Genomic DNA, 24,460 nt, shown 5'->3' on the forward strand with positions numbered 1-24,460 from the left:
ATTTGCAGCCAGGGGATAAATTCGGCTGTATTCGAACGGAGCCTTCCCGATACCGGGCCATCTCGGGAAGTATTTATGGCCTTACCGCAGTAAGGGGCGCTGCTGTGGCGGACGGTTCTTTCCCCGTATATAATACTGGACCGCTGAGCCCGCCTTGTCGGGCAGGTGGTCGTACGACCAAGATGAACAACTCATTACCTGAACGTAATAAGGAGGATGTAAAGAGGAGGACTGAGTCGCAATCCAGGGACGACAAATACGAATTAAGCGATGCGTCGGACTCGGGGAGCGAGAGTAGTGCTGATTCAATGAACTCCGTGTTGGAGAAGCACACAAATGAAAACGGAGTAGAAGAGTGGAGAAGGGTACGGAGCAGAGGAAGTAAAAGAGCTCTCTCGCAGTACCGTGCAGCACTAAGAATTGTACAACGCTTGGGAGCAGTGGTCGACCCAACAGAAGTGGAGATCGAGCGCTTGGAATGGGCCCATGAAGCGGTAGAAGTAGGTCGAAGGCAGTTCAAAAGGTTTGCTGCGAGAAACCCTCGGTTCTGCAACCGGTACGAGGAGGAAGAAGCGTCGAATGGCAGAATGAAGAGGCAACGTTCGGCAGAAGGCGACAAGCCTGCTTTCAAGAGGCAGAAAGGACCCAGTCCTAGAGCCGCGAGGCAGGGCAGTCGCATAGACAAGACAAGTAGGCCCAAAGCTGTAAGACAGATGGGTTCCAATAGCGAGGTAGCAACTACCTCGAAAGCTGCCAGTCAGAGGGAAGTTCCAACTACGGAAGTAGGAGATAAGCCAAAGGGAGATAACGCTAAGACTCCGGCTTTCTCGGAGGCGCTAAAGGGAGTTAACGCGAAGACTCCGGTGTTCTCGGAGGTTCCAAAGGGAGATAACACTAAGACTCCTGCTTTTCCCGAGAAGATGAGTGATGTGGCAAAGCAGTCACTGACTGTGGCGCTGGTTGATCGTAGCAGTCCGTTCGGACAAATGACTACTGAAAGGTGGAGATCTGTGGAAAGGGAGCTTATTAGCTTAATGCTTAAGATGATGCGGGAACAACCAAGTAAGCCCCTTCCAACCTTTGATTCGGGGGGATGGTATAATGGTGTGAAGATGATAGCGTGCGACAACATCGCGAGCTTGCGGTGGCTGGAGGAAGTCGTTCCAAACCTCCAAAGGCAAGGCACGAACGCGCGGTTTGAGGTGGTGGATAAAGCGCAAATCCCCACGGTACCAAAAGTTAAGGTATGGATACCATGCGTGATGAAGTCGGAGGATACACTGCGACTTCTGCAGAATCAGAACCCGAACATACCGACACAGGATTGGAAGGTACTTACTGTATCTCGGCCTACCGAGGATGGTCAGTTCTACATCTTCCAAATAAACAAGCAGGCGGAGGATATTTTGTACACGCAGCTTGGCAAAATGTCCTTTGGCACTGGCAAAATTTACATGCGACTCAGGAAAAGAAGTCCCGAGGATAAAAATCCTAACACGCTGGAAGTGGGCGAAGTCGAAAAGGACCTCAGAAGCCTAAGGGAAAAAAGACAGGTGGAGGTCCCCGACGTCACCACGAACGTGCTAGAAGAGGACCAAACGCTAAATGGTGCTGTGACTCGCACAGAGGAACACACGGCACAACATTCACGAGGGGCTGAAGGGCGCCTCGAATACTCTAAACCAAAAGGGCAAGAGGAGGACGACGACGTCAAGACGAAGGTGCTGGAGGGGGAAAAACAGCCCAATGGTGCTGCGAGTCCTACAGATAAACCTCCAACACAGTAAAGTGGCGTCGAGCGAACTCCTCCTAAGCCTTGAGGAGGGTTCGTTTGACGTGGCGCTGATCCAGGAGCCGTGGCTCTCATCGGGAGGAAAGGTTTCTGGACTTAGCGCGCGCGGGTTTGGCGTTTACTACGCACAAACGGAAGGACGGGTGCGAGCTGCAGTAATGGTAAGGAAACAGCTGCATTCATATATGCTGCCTAATTACACCACCGAGGATCTCGTAGCGGTGGCCGTTGAGCAAAAGAATAAGCAGGCATTTATCCTGGCGTCCTGCTACATGGCCCATGCTGCGGAGGTTCCACCGATGGAGTGCAAAAGGCTAGGACAGGAGAAAGGGCGCAAAGGGCGGTTGGTCATAGGCGCAGATGCAAATGCGCACCACAATGCGTGGGGAGGAGCAGATACGAACGAGAGAGGCGAATCTCTATTTTGTTACATCCTGCAAACCAATTTGCAGATAGCCAACAGGGGAAATGTTCCTACATACATTGGTCCAACATCCAGCAATGTTCTGGATATTACATTGAGCTCCGAGCGTGATATATCAAGGTATGATTGGATGGTTCTCGATAGACCATCCTTCTCCGACCATGCGTATATAAGCTTCAGCATCCCACTAAAGAGGGTAGAGAAGGGAGGAACCTTTAGAAACCCTAGGGCAACGAATTGGACTAAATTCCAGAAACATGTAGAAACGAAACTGGGACAACCCAAAGAGGTTGCTAATGTAGAGGAACTGGAGGAGTCGAATGAATTCCTAACAAGGACGCTTATGACTGCGTATAACAAAGCTTGCCCTCTAAGAAGATTCAGAGGAAAAGCAAAGCCGCCATGGTGGAGCAATGAGCTGAGTCTTCTAAGAAGACAGGTAAAAGAAATGTTTAAACTCGCAAAGACCGCGGAAAGCGAAGCGTGTCGGGACGAGTACAGGGATCTACTGAGGATCTACAAGCGTGAAATTACCAGGGCGAAGAGAAACTCATGGAAAAGTTTCTGTACGGACATAGAGTGCTCCAGTGAAACAGCACGGTTGAAAAAAGTCCTAGCAAAGGGAAACATAGTCCAGGGACTAATAAAGAAAGAGAACGGGGAATGGTCACGTGATAGTGAGGAATCCCTTAAGGTGCTTCTCGATACACATTTCCCATCGGGAGACGGTTTAGAAGAACCAGCAGACATCACTCACACTTCGATCACGGAGCTAGTGGTGCCGGGCTTGGTGACCGATACCAAGATCGAGTGGGCAGTGAAGACGTTTTCTAAGTTTAAATCGCCGGGCCCAGATTGTATATTCCCGGCCATGCTACAAGTCTCAAGTAGGGCGGTCGTGAAATGGCTTCAAATAATATTCGATGGGTGCATAAGACTGAATCATGTACCGCACTCTTGGAGAACTGCTCGTGTAGCTTTTCTACCAAAGGCGGGGAAGATCGGTCACGTGTATCCCAAAGACTATAGACCCATTAGCTTAACATCATTTCTGCTCAAAACCTTTGAGAGGCTGATAGATGTGTACATAAAGTCCAACGTGGATTAAAAGCTGCCCTCCACAACACAGCATGCGTACACCAAAGGCAAGTCGGTAGACACCGCATTGCATAGGGTGGTAATAAGCATAGAGAAATCCCTGGAATATAAGGAGTATGCTCTAGGAGTCTTCTTGGACATTGCCGGGGCTTTCAATAATGTTGCAAAATGGGCGATTATGGATGGTCTTAATTACATTAAAGTACATCCTGCCTTAATCAGATGGATCGGCTGCATGTTAAATTGCAGGAAGATTACATCACAATGGGGATTGTACGAGGCCACGAAATCAGTGGACAGGGGCACGCCGCAGGGAGGGGTGCTATCACCTCTGCTGTGGACACTGGTCATCAACCAACTGCTCAGGCAATTCGATGAGGGACCCGTAAAACTTATGGCTTACGCAGATGACGTTGCAATTGTCATAAGTGGAAAATGCCTTCCAACGATTAGTTCTTTGATGGATCGGGCGCTTCGGGATATTCATACCTGGGCATCTAATGTCGGGCTGAAAGTCAATGCGGAGAAGACGGATATGGTCTTGTTTACAAAGAGGTACAAGGTCCCAAATTGGACCAGGCCTAAGTTAGGAGCGGTGACCTTACAGGAGAAACCTTGCACAAAATATCTAGGAATCATCCTAGACAGTAAGCTGTCATGGAAGCTCAACGTGGAGAAGAGGGTCAAGAAGGCCTCAACGGCACTCTATGCATGTAAAAGAATGCTGGGGTGTACGTGGGGCCTATCGCCCTCTCTTTCTTATTGGGTTTTTACAGCGATTGTAAGCCCTATTCTATACTATGGAGTTCTTGTTTGGTGGAAAGCCACACAAAAAACAACATACCTCAAAAAATTAGAGGGGGTATGCAGACTATCGATGCTTTGCATTACGGGAGCCCTGAAAACAACCCCGACGGCTGCACTGTATGCCATTCTGCACATTCCACCTGTAGACCTGGTAGCAAAGAACAAAGCGTTAACGACCGCAACCAGGCTCAATGCTTCGGGGCAGCTTGAGCGCCGACCATATGGCCATAGTAGTATAGCGTCCTCAGTCACAAGACGAACAGACTACATGATTCCCTACCTGCACTTTGAGGGAGATCTTAAGGCCACAATAGAGGTGGACGGTTGGCGCAAGGGTGCGCAAATGGCGGACGAGGCGATACATGTGTACACCGATGGTTCCAAAATAGTGGAAGGAGTAGGGTCTGCGGTATACTGCGCTGATCCGGAATTAAGCAGATCCTACAGGCTGCCGGATTACTGTAGCGTTTTCCAAGCGGAAATATTAGCCGTAACCAAAGCAGTAGAAACCCTGGAAGAGAATAGCTTAAGCTGCAACCGTGTTAACTTTTATATTGACAGTCAAGCAGCAATTAAGGCAATAATCTCGCATAGCACAGCATCTAAATGCGTGTTAGAGTGTAAGCAGTCTCTGGAGAGAATCGGGACAGGGAGAAGCATACATCTATATTGGGTCCCAGGGCATATGGGAATAGATGGAAATGAAAAAGCGGACGAATTAGCTAAAAAGGGCGCATCCCTTGAAGCTTGCTCCGTAGACGTCCCAATTAGATTGGGCGAGATTAAGCGAAGGCGAGAGGTGCACACGATCGACCAAGCAGAAAAGGCGTGGGTTCAAGCGCGGGGCTGTAAAGTGTCGAAGATTATGTGTAGGTCTTACAACCTTAGACTAACACAGTTGCTTCTATCATTAAAAAGAGAGGACTGTAGACTCATGACGGGTATTCTGACTGGACACTGCCTTCTGGCGTCACATGCCTTTAAGTTAGGCTTGGTCAGTGATAGCAGGTGTAGGAAGTGCGGGTTGGAGGAGGAAACGATCGAGCACGTTCTGTGCTCGTGCCCTGCACTTGCCAGGCTAAGACTCCAGCTATTAGGAGTGATACAGCTGTCAGATCTAGAAGCAGCAAGTGGCTTAAGTCCTAGGAAGCTTCTAGTATTTGCCAAGAGGACGGAGTTATTTTATAACATAGGTCCTGGTTTTTGATAGGGTTTTTCAGTTTGGTCGTTAAAACAAACTTCTGGTAACACTACGGACTCAATCAGTCTATGTGAGGTCTTCATGGACCGGCCAGTTCAACCTACCTACCTAAGAAATTTACAATTTAAGTTCAGAAATTACAATTGAAGTTCAAAAAATTTCCATTTAAGTTCAGAAAATAATAACATAAGTTCAGAAAATTGCAATTAAAGTTCAGAAAACAAAGTCCAAATCCTAAATTATAATTCAAGTTCAGAAATTTATAAATAGGGTGCCCTTTTGAAAAAGTAATTCCAATTGAGAAGAGCCTGCTAACATAAATTTTAGTTATTCCAATTAATTTTTGCTGTTTGCATGCAAATGATCATTTAATAACAACTTCGACGAAAGGTTTCTCAAATTTTCCGCAAAATGAGTTCAATGTATTCATTGGTATTGGTTTGCTGTACAAAGTTTGTGGAATGTAAAGATAAGTTGAGATATCCCTGACATATGGCGCCCAAGTCGGCGATATTGGCGTAGCGTTCTGTGTATATGTGTTATTCTTATATGTTACTTGCGGGAACTCTTCGTTAAAAATGCTGCCAAAATGATGGATTGGAGATACTGTACCGCAAGTTTTCTCCAAGGTGGGGTACACAAATGAGGAGGGTAGTTCTTGCATCAGGACGCTCCGCCCAAAAAAGTACTTCAAACGGCATTGCTCTTCGGAAGCACCGGAAGGAAGAGACCTGCACAGAGTTGCGATAGGCAGGTGGAGAAAGACATGACCTCCCATGGTGCTCTCAATTGCCGTCAGTTATCACGAAACAGGGAAACGGCCAAAATCGCTTAGACGGTTGAGCGCCAATTCAAGATGAATTGTTGGTGTGTTCTTTTTTTCACGTGAGCAAATTTGACTTCAATGAGTCAACAGTCAACAAAGCCAAGAGTGCTTGCTTTTGCTTTTGTTAAACGGTGGTCAAAAGAGTTTAACGACTCTTATCTTACTAAAGCTCTTTTTACAACATTAGTTAGGCCAATATTAGAATACGATCTATTATCTAAAAAACCATCGCTATCAAGTCCATGCAGACAGGCTCGAATCAATGCAAAAACCATTTTTAATATTTGCCTTAAGACATTTTCAATGGGACTCTTTATTTAATCCTCCGCCTTATACTAACCGGTTATTCCAACTCTTGATAGTCGAAGGGAAATGCTTCGTGTATTATTTATGGCAAAACTACTAAGTCTGTCGATTTCAAGCCCATATGTTCTGAATGAAGTGAAGTTTAGTATTCCCTCTCAAGCCGCAAGACCCTATAAACCTCTTCTTCTGAAACAATGTAGAACGAATTTCGAACTCAATCTCTCTCCAGCCGGATAACTCTCGCAGCCGAAGAGCAGAAAAGGCCGCACATTGTTTGGTCATTAAATATATTGGCAACACATTAAAAAGAGTGTCCAGCGCCTCCGCAGGGGTGGTACGCAGTGCACCCCACGCAGACTAGAGCACTCCTTTGTACCTTTTGGAGTGCCCTTAGGTTTGATTTAGTATCTAGGCTCGTCCACCAGACCAATGCCCCGTATAAAATGATTGGTCTAACCACACCAGTGTAGAGCCACAGGGTAATATCCGTTGATAGTACCCATCTTACCGCAACAGCACCCCTACAGCTGTACACTGCCACCGTTGTTTTTTCACACGCTCCTGAGCGTTTACCCTCCAGTATAGTTTCCTATCCAAAATTATTCATAAGTATTTGGAAGAGTCCCTCAGCGTCAGGGTAGTACCCGCTAGCACTGGCAGCTGCAACGCAAGTGGCCTATATTTTTTAATGAACAGAACCAGTTCAGGTTTGGCTGAATTGGCCGATAGACCTTTACTCCTGGTCCAGTTCTCTACCAGTCTAAGCTTAGTTTGCATTAGATCGCATAGTGTCTGCGAAAACTTCCCGCTAACTAACAGCGCGAAGTCATCTGCATATGCGATTACCTTGCCGCAACCGTCCCCAAGAAGAACCAAGAGCTCATTAAGTGTGGAAACCCATAGAAGTGGAGAAAGTACCCCATTATGTGGGGTGCCTCTCCGTATGTGTTTGACCACCGTTGAGCCTGCGAGTTCGGCATGAATCTTTGTTCGCAGCAGTAAATGCTGAACGAGTATCACTGGCCCCGAATCGGCCCCAAAGCCGATTAGTGCATCAGTTATCGCAGAGTACGTAACATTGTTGAAAGCTCCCTCAATATCGGGAAAAGCTACGCGTGTGAAGTCCTCGTACGCCAAGGATATCTCGATCTGGGAGACGACTGCATGCAAGGCAGCTTCCGTGGACTTCCCTTTCATGTACGCATGCCGGGATGTGTATAACTTTCCCTGGAAGGACGTCAGACAAACCGGTCTGAAGTCTTTAGGGGTCACGTGACAAGTCCTTCCAGCTTTTGATATAAAGGTGACCCTTGAATCGTTGCAACCCTGTGGAATATGGTTAAGAGCACAAATTCCTTTGAAAATGTTATACAACCACAAAGAACTCAGTTCGATTGTTTGCTGGAGTTGTACCGGGGTCACCCCATCCGCCCCTGGTACTTTGAAGGGCTTGAACGACATTATAGCCCATTTAGTTTTACCCATAGTAATGAATTTCTCCTCATACGGTTCACTGTTTTGATTCTCCCCCCAGTTCAGTACTTCATCACTAGCGGCCGGAAAGTGCGTACCCAGGAGCAGGCAAAGGGTGCTCTCCGCCGAATCCGTACATGTCCCATCAAATCCATGCTGGCATCCCGAAACACTTTTTGGAGTACCAGATATCCCTCAGACACCGTTTCCATTTCGCTACAAAACTTTCGCCAACTTTGATCTTCGACGACCTTAGCAGTTTCTTATAATCCCCGAGAATTATTTTGTATGAGTCCCATTTCTCAGCATCCCTGGAGGCTTTAGCAAGATTGAATGCTTTCCGACAAATCTTGCGTGTATTATCTGGGTCCGCGTTCGAACATGTTGGTTTGGTCTTACTCCTAAACTTCTTGCTTGGGCATATTATCCAGTTGTGCAGAATTTTGGGGAATATGAACACTAAATCCTGAAATCCTCTTTTGAAGTTCCTCACTGTTTATACTCCAGTTGACGTTTTTAAAGTTCCTATGCCAGACAGTTTTGAGCGCCACCCCGCCAAGGTCGAATCGGACAAGTCTCTGCTCGGAAAAAGAGTGGTCATCAAGCACCATCCAATTTTGTATCATAGATTCCCCGCTGTCCGAGACAGGGTGACGTCCAGAACCTCCTGTCTACTCTTAGTAACAAACGTGGGTTCCGAACCCATATTACAAATCGAAGTTATGATAAATAACAAAATCAAAGAGGACTCACCCCTTTCGTTCGTCTCTCCACTGCCCCAAACCTCGTGGTGCGCATTGGCTTCTCCAGCTAGTAGTAGTGGTCCCTTCGCATTCAGAGATAATTTGCTGACTAGCTCAGTCGGAGCCGACTCCTCGCGAGGAAAGTAAAAGGACGTCAGTGTAGCATCAGTACCACTGACCGTCACCGTCATAGTTGTAGCATCCTCGCCGCTAAACTGGGGTAGAAAAAGTCAATTTAGTTCAGATTTACGAAGATGCAAGCTCTCTGTTTCCCGTGTGTGGCACCACTCACCAACGTCAGTCCTTCCGCTTTCAGCCCCCTACTACACATGGCTCTGGGATAAGGGGTATATCAGCCGCTCCACTGGAAAACTGGAGCGTCAGCGCAGCAGATGCTGCTTTAAAATGGTGGAGCTTGATTTGTAGGATCCGCACTGAGCTGAGCACCGACCACCTCTACCACTGTCAAATCGCCCTCTTCGTCAGACATTGGCTCCTCTCCAGTGTAACCACTAAGTCTATCCAGCATTAGCGAGGAGATTGAAGACGCATCCCCACCCACCGTGTCATCCGTTGGACTGACCATGTTTGGTTCTGCGTCCTCCTCGCTCTCTACTTTCTCTGGATCTATCTCCAGTCCCGGATCATAGGCCGCCTTCAGGTCGTTCGAGTACACCTTAATCTTCACGGTGTCGGACCCGAATTTAATAGCGCCATCCGCGCCATCCAAAAAAGGCAGTGACTTCTTGTTGAGTAGGAGTATCGCCTGACGCGTCGCCCTGGTGCTATGCTCCAACTTCATGACTCTCCAACTAGAGCAAAGTTGCTGTGGGTTGAAGGTCCTTATTACCTCAAGGACTCCCTCCGGATCATCCGACTTGGATGGAATCGAGACCCTAGCTCTCGCCCTAGATGGGATATCCTTGAAGTCGACAGCCCTGAGTATCGCACCAGGATGGTCATTTCGGTCCTTATCTATTCCCATTTCTCTTTGAAGGTCTGCTCTTTATCAGGATTAGATTCAAAGACCCTCACAAAGATGCTACTTTTAGCAACCTCTGCGAAGGAGGGGCCTTTGACTCTAAGCCTCTTAGGAGCATTCTGCGCAACCTCCATGGAATGTTTGCGCTTACCGGAAGCCTGTTCCTTCATCGGAGCAAGACTTCTTAAAATCAGGGACGATGCATCGCACGGTCTTCCAGATTGATGGGTATTACCCCATCGGGCTTTTTGCGAGTTCCGGCCCCGTTACAATTATTCTTATTTTCATTTTTAAGAACTTCCATTCCTTAGACCCACGATTTGAGGAGAACAGGGTCGTCCACCCCAGGCAGAGATCCGCTATACCTGGGGAAAGGCCAAAATTACAACTGGGTGTTGCTTGGTTCCCAGAGGACTCCATTAGCGACAGGGCTATTTGAGAAGGCCCCCAGCCAGGCTGACCATCGGCAAGGCAACGCATAACACCACTGGTCTGGCCCCCACATTGAGACCACGTTTAAGAGCCACTTCCATATGCCAGAGATATTAAAGAGCTGAGTCATTAATGGTACTGATTCCTGAACTTAGCTATCACTCTCCTAACGGGATTTATGTAGTGACTATTACCAACCGGCACCCTCTAGGAGGGTTATCCAAGGACTTTCGCCAGCCTGTCAGGACAATTACTCTCACCCAAACACATCTGATAACTCGGACACCCTTTTTTCTATAAAAAGAACTGTTCTTACTTAACTTAATAATTAATGTATTTGTATGTTTCTAATAATTCTTCTCAAGTTATTAAAGCATTACACTCAGCAGATGATATCTCTTCTGTAGCAGAGCAGTTTTATCAACGACTCGGCAAAAAAATGTTATAATATAATATACATATATAACAAATTCAAATAATAACAGTTTCGAAAAAAAAAAAACACAATTGAACAGGATTAGCCTAGTTTCATTGGGTCAGTCGCTGTCACAAAGTCCATTAAGAAGAAAAAAAACTAAGTCCCATGTATCCTTCATATCCATGTACCAAATTATTCACGTTAACATTCACCGCCTTACGTACATTTACTATTTCCATAAGATGGAGGAAAAAATATCTAAAAAATGTTCTGAACTTGAATTCTAAGTTTCTGACCTTGAATTATAATTTTCTATGCTTGAATTGTAATTTTCTGAACTTAAATTGAAAATTTTGAACTTTAATTGTAATTTTAAATTGTAGCTTCTGGACTTGTCCGCGGGGGTATCGGTCCCCTACTAGGCGCCTCCTCAGGTGGTGGATAGAGGAACGCTTCCCAAAAGACGGGAGGCACTGAGTAAATTAACTACGAGCAATCCAGTGGAAAAATGGGAATGTGTTGCTCTAAGGGCAACACATCCCAAAGTTCCCGTGGAAGGGCGATAGGATGCCGCCCTGAAATACCCCATCAAGCATCCACAGGATCGAGACCAGTAAGATCCTCTTGATCAGAATTTTGAAATGATTGCTACGGGCTGCCGATGATGATAGGCTACTACCTTAATAAGCAAGCGTGACACCTTGCCCAAACGGCTGGTAGGTTAATATCGTCACCGTCTCCGTCTCGTTAAAACCTTGGCAGGTCTTCAAGTACGCTCGATGCACGTCGCCATTAAGTTGGTGGTGCAGGATCAGTTGAGACGACTCCTGACTAACGCTGCATTCTGGCTCTGCACACAGACCCCCATAAGGACCTGTGTCAACCAACGCGTGGCCTGCCTGCTTTTGCAAAGATAACCATGGGATTTGGAGACGGCGACTGCACATCGTGCGGAGATAGCGGCTTGAAGCGGAGACCCAATAGAGCAAATGAACAACAAAATAAAAACAACAAACGCAGATAAAAGTAGAGAAAGCGAGAAAGAAAGGGGCGATGAAGCGGTGTTCAAGAAGAGTACTTAAGTGCAGAAAAAATACCGGCGGCAAAAACACAGCCGCGCGACAACCCCAGCCAGTCAACACCTGCTACTGCAAGGGAAAAAGCGCCGGTCAGCTCCCCCAGTGTCGTCGCACAGCACGCTGTTGGGAAGGAGAAACGCGCGACTCCGCTAAGAGGCTCACTCTTATATACAAGCCTCGAAGGGAAGAGCCAAGACGTGCTGCTGGAGTATGCGGTACCAATGCTGCGCGAGATGCAGGAAACCGCTCTCAAGCAGAAGACCGTGTCCAAGAACATAAAAACCGGTATGGCTCTTCTCGAAGAAGCGTTAAGCTGTTTGGGATCGTTAAGGGCCCAAAAGGTAGATGAAAGCAGAGAATCGGGCCGAAAAAACAAGAGGGCACGAACGATCTCAGATTCCTATTCAGAAGACTTGGAAGCAAAAAGAAACGAGATGAAGAAACAAATATGCTTTCGCAAGGTGAGTCTTGTTCCAACGTAGCGCGCCGGAGGCCGAAACAGCGGGCCCAGTCAGCCAAGCAGGCAACCCCCTCCAAGCTCCTAAAGATCAAAAACGGACGACAAAGAGGAGACAAGCAGCAACTTTTGTGGTAAAACCTGTGGAAGACAAAAGCTATGCCCAGGTACTAGGGAACGTACGCGGCCAGCTCCGCCCTAATGACATAGGTACGATGGTGCGGTCAGTACGAAAAACCAAATCTGGTAACGTACTGATTGAAACGGCGCGCTGCAGTGACCAGACGGCCTTCAGAGCAGCTATAGGTAGTGCAGTAGGAGAGGTCGGTGAAGCACAACACCTCTCCAATCGGATAAAGTTGGAAGTACTTGGCATGGACAGTCTCACAACTGAAACAGAAATCTAAGACACAATAAGAAGCGAGGTCGGAGAAGAAGAAATTACTAGTCCTCTCCGTGCCTCTGAGTTCGCAGCGAACCAAAGAGAACAGAAAATGACGGTCGTCGAGGTGGACGAGAATATTGGCAACGTCCCACTTAAATGAGGTAAAATTCCTATCGGTTGGATACAGTTCCGCATCAGACAGCGAGCAGAAGTGCACGGCTGCTTTAAATGTCTCGCCTACGGACACCGAAAGGCTGAATACAAGGGTCCAGACAGGAGTAACGCAGCTGGAAGTGCGGGCAAAGCGGCCACAAAGCTTCGGCCTGTACCGCAGCTCCAAAATGTTACCTGTGTAATACACAATAGCTCGATCATGTCCCTGGATCTGGTACATGCAGCATATTCTGAGCGGCACTCGCTGTTGCAAAGGCCACAATCTCAATTCAATAGTGATTAGTTTTATCCAAGGCAACCTAAACCGGAGCACGCTTGCTGATGTGCTACTACAACGGTTGGTCTTAGACCATAAAGCTAACTGCGTTACCATCAGCGAACCTTATAGAGCCCGAAAGGATTGGCACATGGACAACACCGGCACCGCCGCAATCTGGATGGCAGATGCAAACGCCAATATTGTGAATCATGTTGCCGGACAAGGCTACGTCCGCCTAACTACGAATAATACCACAATAGTAAGCTGCTCCTTGCCCCCGAATGATCCCATTCAAACGTTCAGGCACAAGCTTGAACTTATTGAAGACGACCTGGGGGACTTAACTAGTAACCTGGTTGTGGCGGGAGACTTCAACGCAAGAGCCGTCGAATGAGAAATGCCACAGACTAACACCCGTGGAAGGTTAGTCCTTAAGATGGCAGCCAGGCTCGGTTTGAGCGTGCTCAACACTGGCACGACCCCTACATACCGACGGCCAGGCTTTGGATACTCGATCCCCGATATAACACTAGTGTCAGAAGGCTGCTGCTGACCGCTGCTGGATGGCAGCGATCACAACTACAACTAAACGATCCCGGTCAGAGCCAGATTCCGAACGGGCAACGCAAAACAATATAATGGAACGCATCCAAGGTCGACTCTGCCACGTTATCCGCATCAGTACTGGCGGATGCCAGAGGGATAATCAACAACTCCAATGCGACGGAAGAGACGGTTGAAAAGGCAATGAGTTGTCTTCGCCACGCTTGCAATCTCTCTATGCCACGGAGAGGAGTGTGGAGGGGTAAAAAGCAGGTATACAAGTGGAACAGGAGGCAATTACGCTAGCTGCAAATAACTGTCCAGAACTTTTGTTGCACATGTACAACAAATGTCTCGAAGAGAGAACTTTCCCCACCATATGGAAGACAGCACGACTGGTTCTCATTCCAAAAGGGAAAGGAGTTCCCAACTCTCCATCATCCGACTGTCCCCTATGTATGTTGGACACAGCAGGGAAATTGATGAAGAGTCTCCTGAAGCAACGCCTCATCAGAGCGTTACAGGACGGCGGAGGACTGTCTCCCAGACAGCATGGTTTCGGAGGGGGCAATCCACAATCGATGCCATAGCAGAAGTTATAGTGCCACAGAGCAAGACCTAAAGTGTTGCTGGTCACGCTGGACGTCAAAAACGCTTTTAACTCAGCTAGGTGGGAGGGCATGCTTGAGGCATTAGAAAACACTTTCAAAGTTCCGCAACATTTATTAGAAACTTTAAGGGACTACTTAAGAGACCGGTATCCAATATGTGAAACCACTCACGGTCAAAAAAAAGTAAAAATAACAGGTGGAGCAGCCCAGGGTTCGGTACTAGGTCCCGATCTCTGGGATATAACTTACGACAGTCTTCTTCGATTAGACATGCCAGAAAGCACCTTCCTCGTTGCTTTTGCAGACGACATGGCAGCTGTGATAACAGCACCAAGCTGCGAGCTGGCACAGCTAAAATTAAACCAGGTCATGCGTAATGTAAATAGGTGGATGGCTGAGCACGGTCTCCAGCTACCAACAGCAAAAAAGTAGATCGTCATCCTCACAAAGAGACGTACTCCCACTACCAGGAACATGATGGTTGAGGACCAGCCAATAGAAACACTCGCCTCAACGAAATATCTGGCAGTGGGGTTAGACAGCAAACTCAACTACTCGGATCACATAAGAGGAGCCTGTGAAATAGCTGCGCGCACAATAGCGAATTTGGGTAGATTAATGGCAAACACAGGTGGCCCAAAGCCATGCACAAGGAAGGTGCTTGCATCAGACTTGGATTCTATACTCTAATATCGTGCAGAAATCTGGGCGAACGCAATGAAATACCGGAAGAACCGAGTCGCCCTCACCTCGGTCCAACGCAGAGGGGCGCTGCGAATATCTTCGGCTTACAGCACGGTATCGGCTGAAGCTGTCCTGGTCGTTGCGGGAACCATACCAATATATCTTCTTGCTAAGGAAACAAAACCAATATACGACAACGGATCGCAAGCAAGTAGAGCTGCTGTTGCCATGCAGGTGCGAGAAGAATCGATTCGACGCTGGCAAGATCAGTGGAGCAACAGCATCGTAGGAAAGTGGACTAGGAAACTAATCCCTGAACTGAATCCATAGTTGAAGCGACCACACGGAGAGGTAGACTTTTACCTGACCCAGTTTCTAACGGGACACGGTTACTTCCGCAAATACCTTCACAGAATGGGCAAGGTTGATAACCCGAGCTGCCTGTACTGTGGGAAAATAGACGATGTTCTGCCCTATGCGGTCGCGTAGTTCGCGTATATGGTAGAGCCGGCCCTGATTTCTGGAAAAAGTCCATAGTCATATTTCTATTGAAGTGAGGTAATTGAAGCAAGTAAGCTCCGCCGGATCAATTTTACGTTAATTTGCAATATCTTTTTTTAAAAATTGAATTGAAGAATTAGTTTGAAAAAAAAATAAAATGAAAAACTACGCTTTTATAGCTAACCGAACTTAAAATTGGAAAATAATTTTTAATCATAATCCACCATAAATAATTTACTCTGCATATACCAGGCTTAGGAATAGCACAGCTATCAGATCTAGAAGCAGCAAAGAGCATATTTCCAAGAAAGCTTCTAGAATTTGCCAAGAGGACGGAGTTATTGTATAACAAACATAGGTCCTGGTTTTTGTAAAAGTTTTCAGGTCGGTCGTGCAGCCAGTCAACCTAACCTAACAGTGACCAACAATTTTGTATACCTTTCATGAACATGAAATGGTATATTAACTTTGGTCCGATGTTTGTAACGTTGAGAAATATAGAAGATATAACTATAACGAATTGATCAGGGCGACGAACTGAGTTGATATTAGCCATGTCCGTCTTTCCGTCCGTCCGTCTGTCCGTCCGTCCGTTAAACTTCGTGATATTTATTCTAATATATCATAGAAGATTTCATGAAAAAATCATTTCGATCGGAGCTATATATAATATATATCCCATACAACCGGACGTTCATATAGAAAGATTTTTGGTCATTTCTCCCTTATTTTCCAATAAAAAACGTGAAACTTGGTGATATATATTCTAATATATCATAGAAGATTTCCTGTAAAAATCATTTCGATCGGAGCTATATATAATATATATCCCATATGACCGATCGTTCAGAGAAGGGGGTTTTTTACCATTTTTTTATATTTATCTTAAAATCGTTTAGGTATGTACATCTGTTCATTATATATTTCTTATCTTATACAGCACATTTTTTTGGAGATTACGAATGGGATAACATTATTGTTCAGCCCAATTCATGAAAGGTATGAAATCTTCGGCACAGCCGAAGACAGTCCCATCCTTACTTGTTAATCTTATTAATTTGCCATATTGAATTATAAAGAAAATTTTTCACAAGTTCAGCTTACTAATCGTTTTAATTGTTTAGACTGTATTGAATTACGATTCATATCTAATTAAGTAATAACACTTACCTATTAAAAAGTCTCCATCGCTGTTGTAAAAAGCTGAAAGTGGCATAGATGTATTGCAAAGATAGACATGAATGGCAATACCATCGCGGGTGCGCACTTCCCCTGAACCACAGACTGTATGAATACCTTCAACAAAATTAATGTCGTTCTCTGTTGGAATATGAAAAGGCATCCAACGCATCTGGAATTTAAACATATTTCTGAACTAATTATCGCCCTTGCGATAAAGAATTTGATTTTACCTGATTCGGACTTGACAGTTGCTCATTCCAATCATTTCTAAGTTCTGTCTCAGTTTCTAAGAGCTTAAACGGCTCATGCATAACACTTGGCCGTATCCTGTAAAGCCAAGATCTTAAATTTTCCTTTCGTGGGGCAGTGAAAGCACTTCCCGATAACTGCTCTGCGTACAAACCATACGGACACTTTTGTGGGCTGTTTTGACCAACGGGTAGCGACTTCGGACACCTATGATCTTCTGACGAAAAGTGTGATCCAAAACCACTCATATACTGAAAGAACAGAAATGCAGTCAATGTAACATTTTATAAAACTATGGCCGCCGTGGTGTGGCGATAGCGTGCTTCGCCCACCACACCGAAGGTCCTGGGTTGAAATCCAGGGCAAAGCAACATGAAAAATTTAAGAACAAGTTTTTTCAATTAGAAAAAAAATTCTAATCGCGGCCACACCTCGGTAGTTATTAGGCAAACACTCCGAGTGTACTTCTGCCATGAAAAAGCTTCTCAGAGAAAACTCATCTGCTTGCAGATGCCGTTCGGAGTCGGCGAAAAACATTCAGTCCCGCCTATTTGTAGTTAAAATTAAAAATGAGCACGACGCAAATTCAAAGAGAAGCTTAAATCACTTCGGAGCTTATTGGGGCTTGCATTTATTTATTTCTGGCCATTTTTAAGTATCGACGGTTTTGTAAAACCGGCACGATTTGTTTGGACCATAGATAAAAAAAATTATGACTAAAAACAAAAAAATAGGTTCAGATATCATTATTATGTCATATTTGAGAATTCATGAGTTCAACACCGGCTTATAATAATTGAATTATTTTTGTTTATTAGGAAAAACTGAAAAGCAAGGAAGCATTTACTGGCATATTGCGACGGCACCATTTTGAAAATCACCATGTAATCATAGTCGTGCAATTTCGTTATTTTATCAAAGGTTTCACCGAGACCCGAACTACGGATAAATCGGTGAAACTGCAGTTGCCTAAACCACTAGGCTCTGCTGCTTGTAGTTGTATACGTGCCGAATTTAGTTTCGTTTACACAACGAGCTTTGGAAGTTGTCCAAAGGTTTTTCTTTCTTCTATTCCAATTTAAACAAACTTTTTAATTTAAGAAAAAATGTATCATAACAGTAATAAGATAAAATAATTATTGTTAGGCCTTGAGCTCGATTCGAACCAGCGATCGATATAACAACAAAAATTCTTAGTAGATCTCAGAGCACGGAATTAAAATATGTAAAGAAAAAGACAGGGCAAAGAAAAGGAATACAATAAAAGAAAAATAAGGAAAATTAAATAAAACGAAAGGAATGAGATGAAAGGAAAGAAAAGAAAGTGAAGAAAAGCAAACGTATAATTGAAGTTGTTGAATTTCAACCACTGGACGAGCTCTGGTATACATATTGTTACGAATATTAGCAAAACTAAGGAGTGCTGCCAGCTCTGCCAGTTTGAGAAGACCGCAGCAGTGAACCAATGGAATGCTGAAGATAAAGTTGCTGCACTGTTCGTGGCATTGAAGGGGCCAGCAGCCGAAATCCTACAGACGATTCCCGAAGGAGAGCGGAACAACTATGAAGCATTGATGGCCGCTGTCGAGAGACGTTACGGAAGCGAGCATAGGAAACAGATATTCCAAATTGAGTTGCAAAACCGTCACCAAAGAGCGAATGAGACTTTGCAGGAGTTTGCTTCAGATATTGAAAGATTGGCTCATCTTGCAAATGCGGACGCACCCGTGGAATACACTGAAAGGGTAAAAATCCAGAGTTTCATAAATGGCATACGGGACGTGGAAACGAAGCGAGCTACATACGCAAACCCAAAGCTGACATTTTCTGAAACGGTATCACATGCATTGACTCAGGAAACGGCGTCATTATTGAGTAAACCAGCATACGGGGCTCATCGTGTGGAGGTGGAAAGGCCGGAGTGGGTAGACACAATTTTGGAAGCACTAAGGGGATCTCAACAGAAGAATGCCGGAGTTATTAAATGTTTCAAGTGCGGCAACCCAGGTCACATTGCACGTCATTGCGATCTTGGTCCTAATAGTTCTAACAATGTGGGTGGCCGTAAACGCAAAGCTGGCGGAAATGAGCAAGAGCGTGTCGAAAGTAAAGAACGAAAACTTGCCCCGGCTGTTGAATGTCCTGTGATATCTGTGTCGCAGATTGGAAGGAAATCAAGCAGTCTTACCATCAGAGGGAATGTGGATGGTAAAGAGCGTGTACTGACTGTAGATACGGGGGCATCTCATTCCTTGATTCGATCTGATTTGGTCTACAGGGGCATAAAGTCATTACCTGGAGCGAGGTTGCGTACGGTCACAGGCGAATATAACCAAGTTCAGGGAGAAGTAATATGTGAAGTCCTAATTGGGAAGGTCATGGTTCTACACAAATTCGTTGTGGCGGAGATCGTTGATGAAGTTATATTGGGAGTGGATTTCTTGGTTGACCATGACATCAAGATCGACGTGATGCATTATGAGAACCAAGATGTGCCACTTAACTTCAGTTTGGAAAAAGGGTTCAGCAGTAAGCGAGTGCTGGTCGAGGAGATTCGACAGAGACCACGAAAGTCAAGGAAAGTAGATCGAGCAAAGGTTGATGGATCGAATGTGCCAAATAAAGCGAAATTAAAAGTACCTGCGAGGAAAAGATCGGCATCAACAAACCCTAATGGACGCACTAAATTCACTGAAAGAGTTTTTCAGAAAGAATGCAAGGATTATTTCAAGCCAGCGCGCACTTTTGTTGGGAAACGTCGGAACGATACTGAGTATGTGAAGCCAATCCGTCAAGAACAAGCTCTACAAAGTAGTTCTTCATTGGCCAAGCAACAGAGTGCGAGAGAACGATCCAGAATAATGAGTAGTAAGATGGAACACAGGTACGACAGGGAAAATAATTCGGAAGGTTTCCGGAATGGAGATTTGGTACTGTTAAACAACCCTCACCGGCGGAAAGGTGTCCCAGCCCAATTTCGGTTCAGTTGGGAAGGCCCGTACAAAGTTGTGAAGAAGATCAGTGATACCATCTACCGCATACAAACCACTGGGAAACCACGGATTAGAAGGGTGGTACATTTGGAGATGCTAGCGGCGTTTAGATTGGGAGATTTGTCTGATCGGGACGATCAGACTTAGGTGGAGGGCAGTGTTACGAATATTAGCAAAACTAAGGAGTGCTGCCAGCTCTAAGCCGATCTAAGCAGTGACGTGAATGCACATCAATAATTCAATCATTATGTATCTACATAAACGAATCAATAATTGCGTCTACACATATGTACACATTCCGACGAGCAACATTTACATACAAGGCAGCGAGAGATGAGATGTCACACACCCATGAATTTACTTATACGCTTATGTGTGTGCGGGAGACTGTAAACTACAAACACATGCATATACCTTATCTGAGTTGTCACAAGAGAGAGCAATAATTTGTGCACGTAGTTGTGGCTGGCGATTTTGTAGCCGAAACAACTAGTAACTTCTGGAAATCGAAGAGCCTAGAAGTATGCAGCGTAAACTATAAAAGCAGTGCAGGCGAGTAAGAAGGAATTCAGTTTGAGTTGAGCAATCAATCAGTTATTGATTAAGCACGCGATCTGGCGGCCAATAGTAGAGTTTCATTTGAGTTATCAATCAGTTTGGTTATTAAGTCAGCGAATAGCAAAGTATAAGTGTTATTGTGAAGTATTTTAATAAAGGCCATTTTTCCATTATTCAATATTGGAGTTATTTATTCAACAGTTTAGCGATACGAACCTAGCAAAAGGGCAAATAAGAGGATTTGCAAGTAAATTCGTTACAATATAATACATCATGTTATAATAAATACATATTCATTATCTTACCTCATATATATTATTTTTTATATGACTTAATCGAATTGAAAATTAAATAGTATCATAAATTATTATTCTACAAGTTTTATGTTAAGACAGCATTTTCTTAAATTTTTTTACAAGATTTCCTTAACCCATTTTTTGAATTGAATTCCTACGCTTCACATTCACTTAGTAAAATTTTAAATAATAGGATATAATATTTTGATTGAATAAAAAGTTGGAAAGAAAAGACAAGATTGGGGCGTAATATATGTGGCAGAGAAAAATTTAAAATAGTAGGAATTTTGTGATAGAATATAATTAATACATGGTTATATTTAGTTGTAGGCAAATCGTTTTTGAAATATAACGTATTTTTTGTTTTTTGAGATTTTTTGTTTTTGATTTTAATAAAAATGCTTTTAGATCTAGATTTAAATTTCAAGTCCATATCGTAATCGATATAGTTCGGCTTTTGTTGCTAGGGATAGGAAATCTTAATATAATTTTTCTCGAGTTGTTTCTTTTTGAAGTTTTTTTATTCTAATAAACTTGTATTCTCATATGAAAAAGAAGAAAGAAAGATATATGAGTTTCTAATCATTTTTGTTTGGTGTGGGTGTTACACTGGAGCACCGAAACGGGAAATAAGTTGCACAGAAGCTTGACTATACTGCCAACCAATTAGATGGACTAGTGTCAATTTTTAGGGCCGCTGTAGAATGAAAGGAGTCAGCAAAGCGTCCAATGAGGTTTGGTCCAACTGACAGGACTTTCTCTTTCTTCTGCTTTTCTAACGCCCCCATTCCAATCCCTCAGGTTCTATCCCTTTGGCATGGGGAATACGTTTTTTGATTATATACCTGTAGGTCGGGCAGGAACCCCACCCGTCCGACGAGTTTTAGCTGGGCTGGCCAACATGCCACTTGTCAGCTTGCCTTGCCCTAACAGCAGGTTATGTAACAGGCTTGGTCGTTAATTTTCACCAGATCCCAAAAATTCCGGGAAACGAAATGACTGAAATCTGCATCTCTAGCTCCGAAGCTGCTTTATATGACAGGTATACAAAAAAGATGTGAAGGTTCCACAAGTTCAGATTCGATCATATTTTTATCAAAAACTACTTCTATTTATTTGAGTTTTCGGGCGTTTTCAAATTTATTGCGAGGAATTTCTGGGAGTATTTGAATAGGATTTTGGTGTAATTTAGAATATATTTAATGAATATATCTCAAGTTTTGCTCAAATTACCATATTGATGTGCGGACAGAAGGATAGACGGTCGGCTGGGTATAAAAGGTGGGCGAGGTGATCTCGCCCAATTTCGCATGTGGTGTAACCAAATTTCGTTAGGATTGGTCGATTTTTAAACGGTTTTATTTAGCTTGACTTGACAGGCAGGCCACACGGCCGCATGCACGGCTGTTGTGAACGAATTTTGTTATTGAAATTTAAGTAACTTCCCGATAAGCTACAAGCTTTATACTTGGAATATAGTTCAGAACCCGATGACGATGCAATAATAGGAAAAAAATCGCAGCTAGGTGGCGCAAGGATCGAGATATTCACAAAAATTGTATTTGTGGTCCGATTTGGCTCATATTTGGAACACATAATAGATACAAGAATAGAAAGCGACCTATGAAAAAAAATCTCCGCTAGGTGGCGCAAGGATCAAGATATTCACAAAAATCGTATTTGTGGTCCGATTTGACTCATATTTGGAACACATAATACATACAACAATAGAAAGCGACCTATGGAAAAAATCGGCGCTAGGTGGCGCAAGGATCGAGATATTCTCAAAAATCCTATTTGTGGTCCGATTTGGTTCATATTTGTAACACATAATACATACAAGAATAAAAAGCGACCTATGAAAAAAATCGCCGCTAGGTGGCGCAAGCATGGAGATATGCACAAAAATCGTATTTGTGGTCCGATTTGGCTCATATTTGGATCACATAATAGATACAAGAATAGAAAGCGACCTATGAAAAACATCTCCGCTAGGTGGCGCAAGGACTAAGACATTCACAAAAAACGTATTTGCGGTCCGATTTGGCTCATATTTGGAACACATAATACATACAACAATAGAAAGCGACCTATGAAAAAAAATCGGCGCTAGGTGGCGCAAGGATCGAGATATTCTCAAAAATCCTATTTGTGGTCCGATTTGGTTCATATTTGTAACACATAATACATACAAGAATAGAAAGCGGCCTATGAAAAAATATCGCCGCTAGGTGGTACATAGATCGAGATATTCAAAAAAATCGTATTTTTGGTCCGATTTGGACCATATTTGGAACACATAATACATACATGAATAGAAAGCGACCTATGAAGTCCGACTTGGGTCATATTTGGAACTGATATTGCATACAGTCCGGTAGAAGTGACATCAAAATATTTTGGAGTTGGAGGGGGGACAAGCATACGTGGCGCAGAGTCGAGTAAAGTCTTTGGAAGGATTATGTATTGAAGACTTAGATTGTAACAAATTGTCAGGAAAGAGTTCTTGTAATAATGAGTCACTAAATGAACTAAATAGAATGAGAAATAATAGGCAATTAAATAAAGACTAAAAACTTGAAAATAAAATAATTTTAAAAAATTTTTTAAGTGAAACGGTTTTATTGAAAACAATACTTACATGAAATAATAATAATACTAAAAGCTAGAAAATAATTAGGTAGGTCCTAGGTACTAGTCACCACACTCCTCATCAATCTAGGGCATTGATCAGACAATTAAGTAAAAGCGTTGGACACGTCAAATTTCTATTGATATTCATAAGTAAGACCAACTGAACCGTAATCAGGTTATGCTACGCCTTACATTTTTAGAAATTTTACGCGCCCAACGCTTTTATTTAATTGTCTGATCAACGCCCTAGATTGATGAGGAGGGTGATGACTAGTACCTAGGAACTACCTAATTATTTTCTATATTTTAGTATTATTATTATTTCATGTAAATAATGTTTTCAATAAAACCGTTTAACTTAAAAATTTTGTTTAATTATTTTTGTTTGATTTATTTCATTGATAATATTATAGAAAGAATAACGGTGTTCCCACGGCATCTCAGATAGAATTTTTTGTCAACATTCGAAAGGGAACAATGAAATCACAGCCTTAAAAAGAGCAAAGAATGCAAAAATTGTTTTCAGAAAGAATTAAATCCAAAACATTTGTCACCAAAGGAATCAATATAAAATGCACTGTATCAAAGTCGGCATTAGCTGACTTTTTTCCATATGCTTAAGCTTTTAAAGCAAAGGTACTTTAAAATTAGAGTAACTTGTTCTTAAATAACTTAATCCCCAATAAATATGCATTATCGCCTTCACAGTGTTGCGGTACTATTAAGATCATACATAGACAGTACTTACATCGTAATCCGTCATTATTGACATACCTTTAAAATTCCTTACCGCTATTAACGAGAGATATGCAATTAAGAAACCAAACTAGCAGGGAAACTGTCTGCAACTAACAAAATCATAATAGAAGTCAACTGATAGTATCTATTATATTTTTATCGCAAACAATTAAGTTCAGTCGAAAGTAACATAAACGGCGTTGTTTTGAAGGTTACCAGCAGTTTTCTAGCCAAACTATTATATTACCGAGTATCTTTACTAGCACAAAGCAAAAGTGCATAATTGAGAATACAATCAAAATGTTAAATAAATTTTGTATTTATAAGTGCTTACATTGTTTTGTATTTTCTTGTACACTTATATACATAGATATACACATTTTTGGGTTTTCTGTACAACGCGTGTTTTAAACACGTGCAATTTTGCTTGGTAACAAGACGTTAACACCTATTTGCTGGCAACATTATTATACGCAATCATAATAAGAATAGTCGCTTGTAACCGGTTAATAAAATAATTTAAAAAAAATTCTTTAATTAAACGGTTTTATTGAAAACAATACTTACATGAAATAATAATAATACGAAAAGTTAGAAAATAATTAGGTAGGTCCT

The 24,460-nt window shown here is 43.4% G+C and overlaps 1 protein-coding gene across 7 annotated transcripts in view; it reads right to left on the reverse strand.

Annotated features, from left to right (window-relative positions):
- hgo (homogentisate 1,2-dioxygenase) overlaps positions 1-24,058 on the reverse strand; it is a 1,123,318-nt gene extending 1,099,260 nt beyond the window's left edge. For 2 of the 7 annotated variants that reach the window (XM_067766250.1, XM_067766249.1), the window contains exons 1-3: positions 23,856-24,046; positions 16,608-16,877; positions 16,366-16,546 (exon numbers count right to left, since the gene is read on the reverse strand). In XM_067766250.1, the coding sequence (XP_067622351.1) occupies positions 16,366-16,546; positions 16,608-16,877; positions 23,856-23,879 (475 nt within the window). In that variant the 5' untranslated portion in view covers positions 23,880-24,046. Of the gene's footprint in view, positions 1-16,365; positions 16,547-16,607; positions 16,878-23,855 lie in introns of all 7 variants that reach the window. The other 5 variants (XM_067766247.1, XM_067766245.1, XM_067766251.1 and 2 more) reach the window with 5 other exon arrangements.
- Between the last annotated feature and the right edge of the window lie 402 nt (positions 24,059-24,460).

The sequence above is a fragment of the Eurosta solidaginis genome, chromosome 2, assembly GCF_040869045.1.
Source record: "Eurosta solidaginis isolate ZX-2024a chromosome 2, ASM4086904v1, whole genome shotgun sequence".
Lineage (NCBI taxonomy): Eukaryota > Metazoa > Arthropoda > Insecta > Diptera > Tephritidae > Eurosta > Eurosta solidaginis.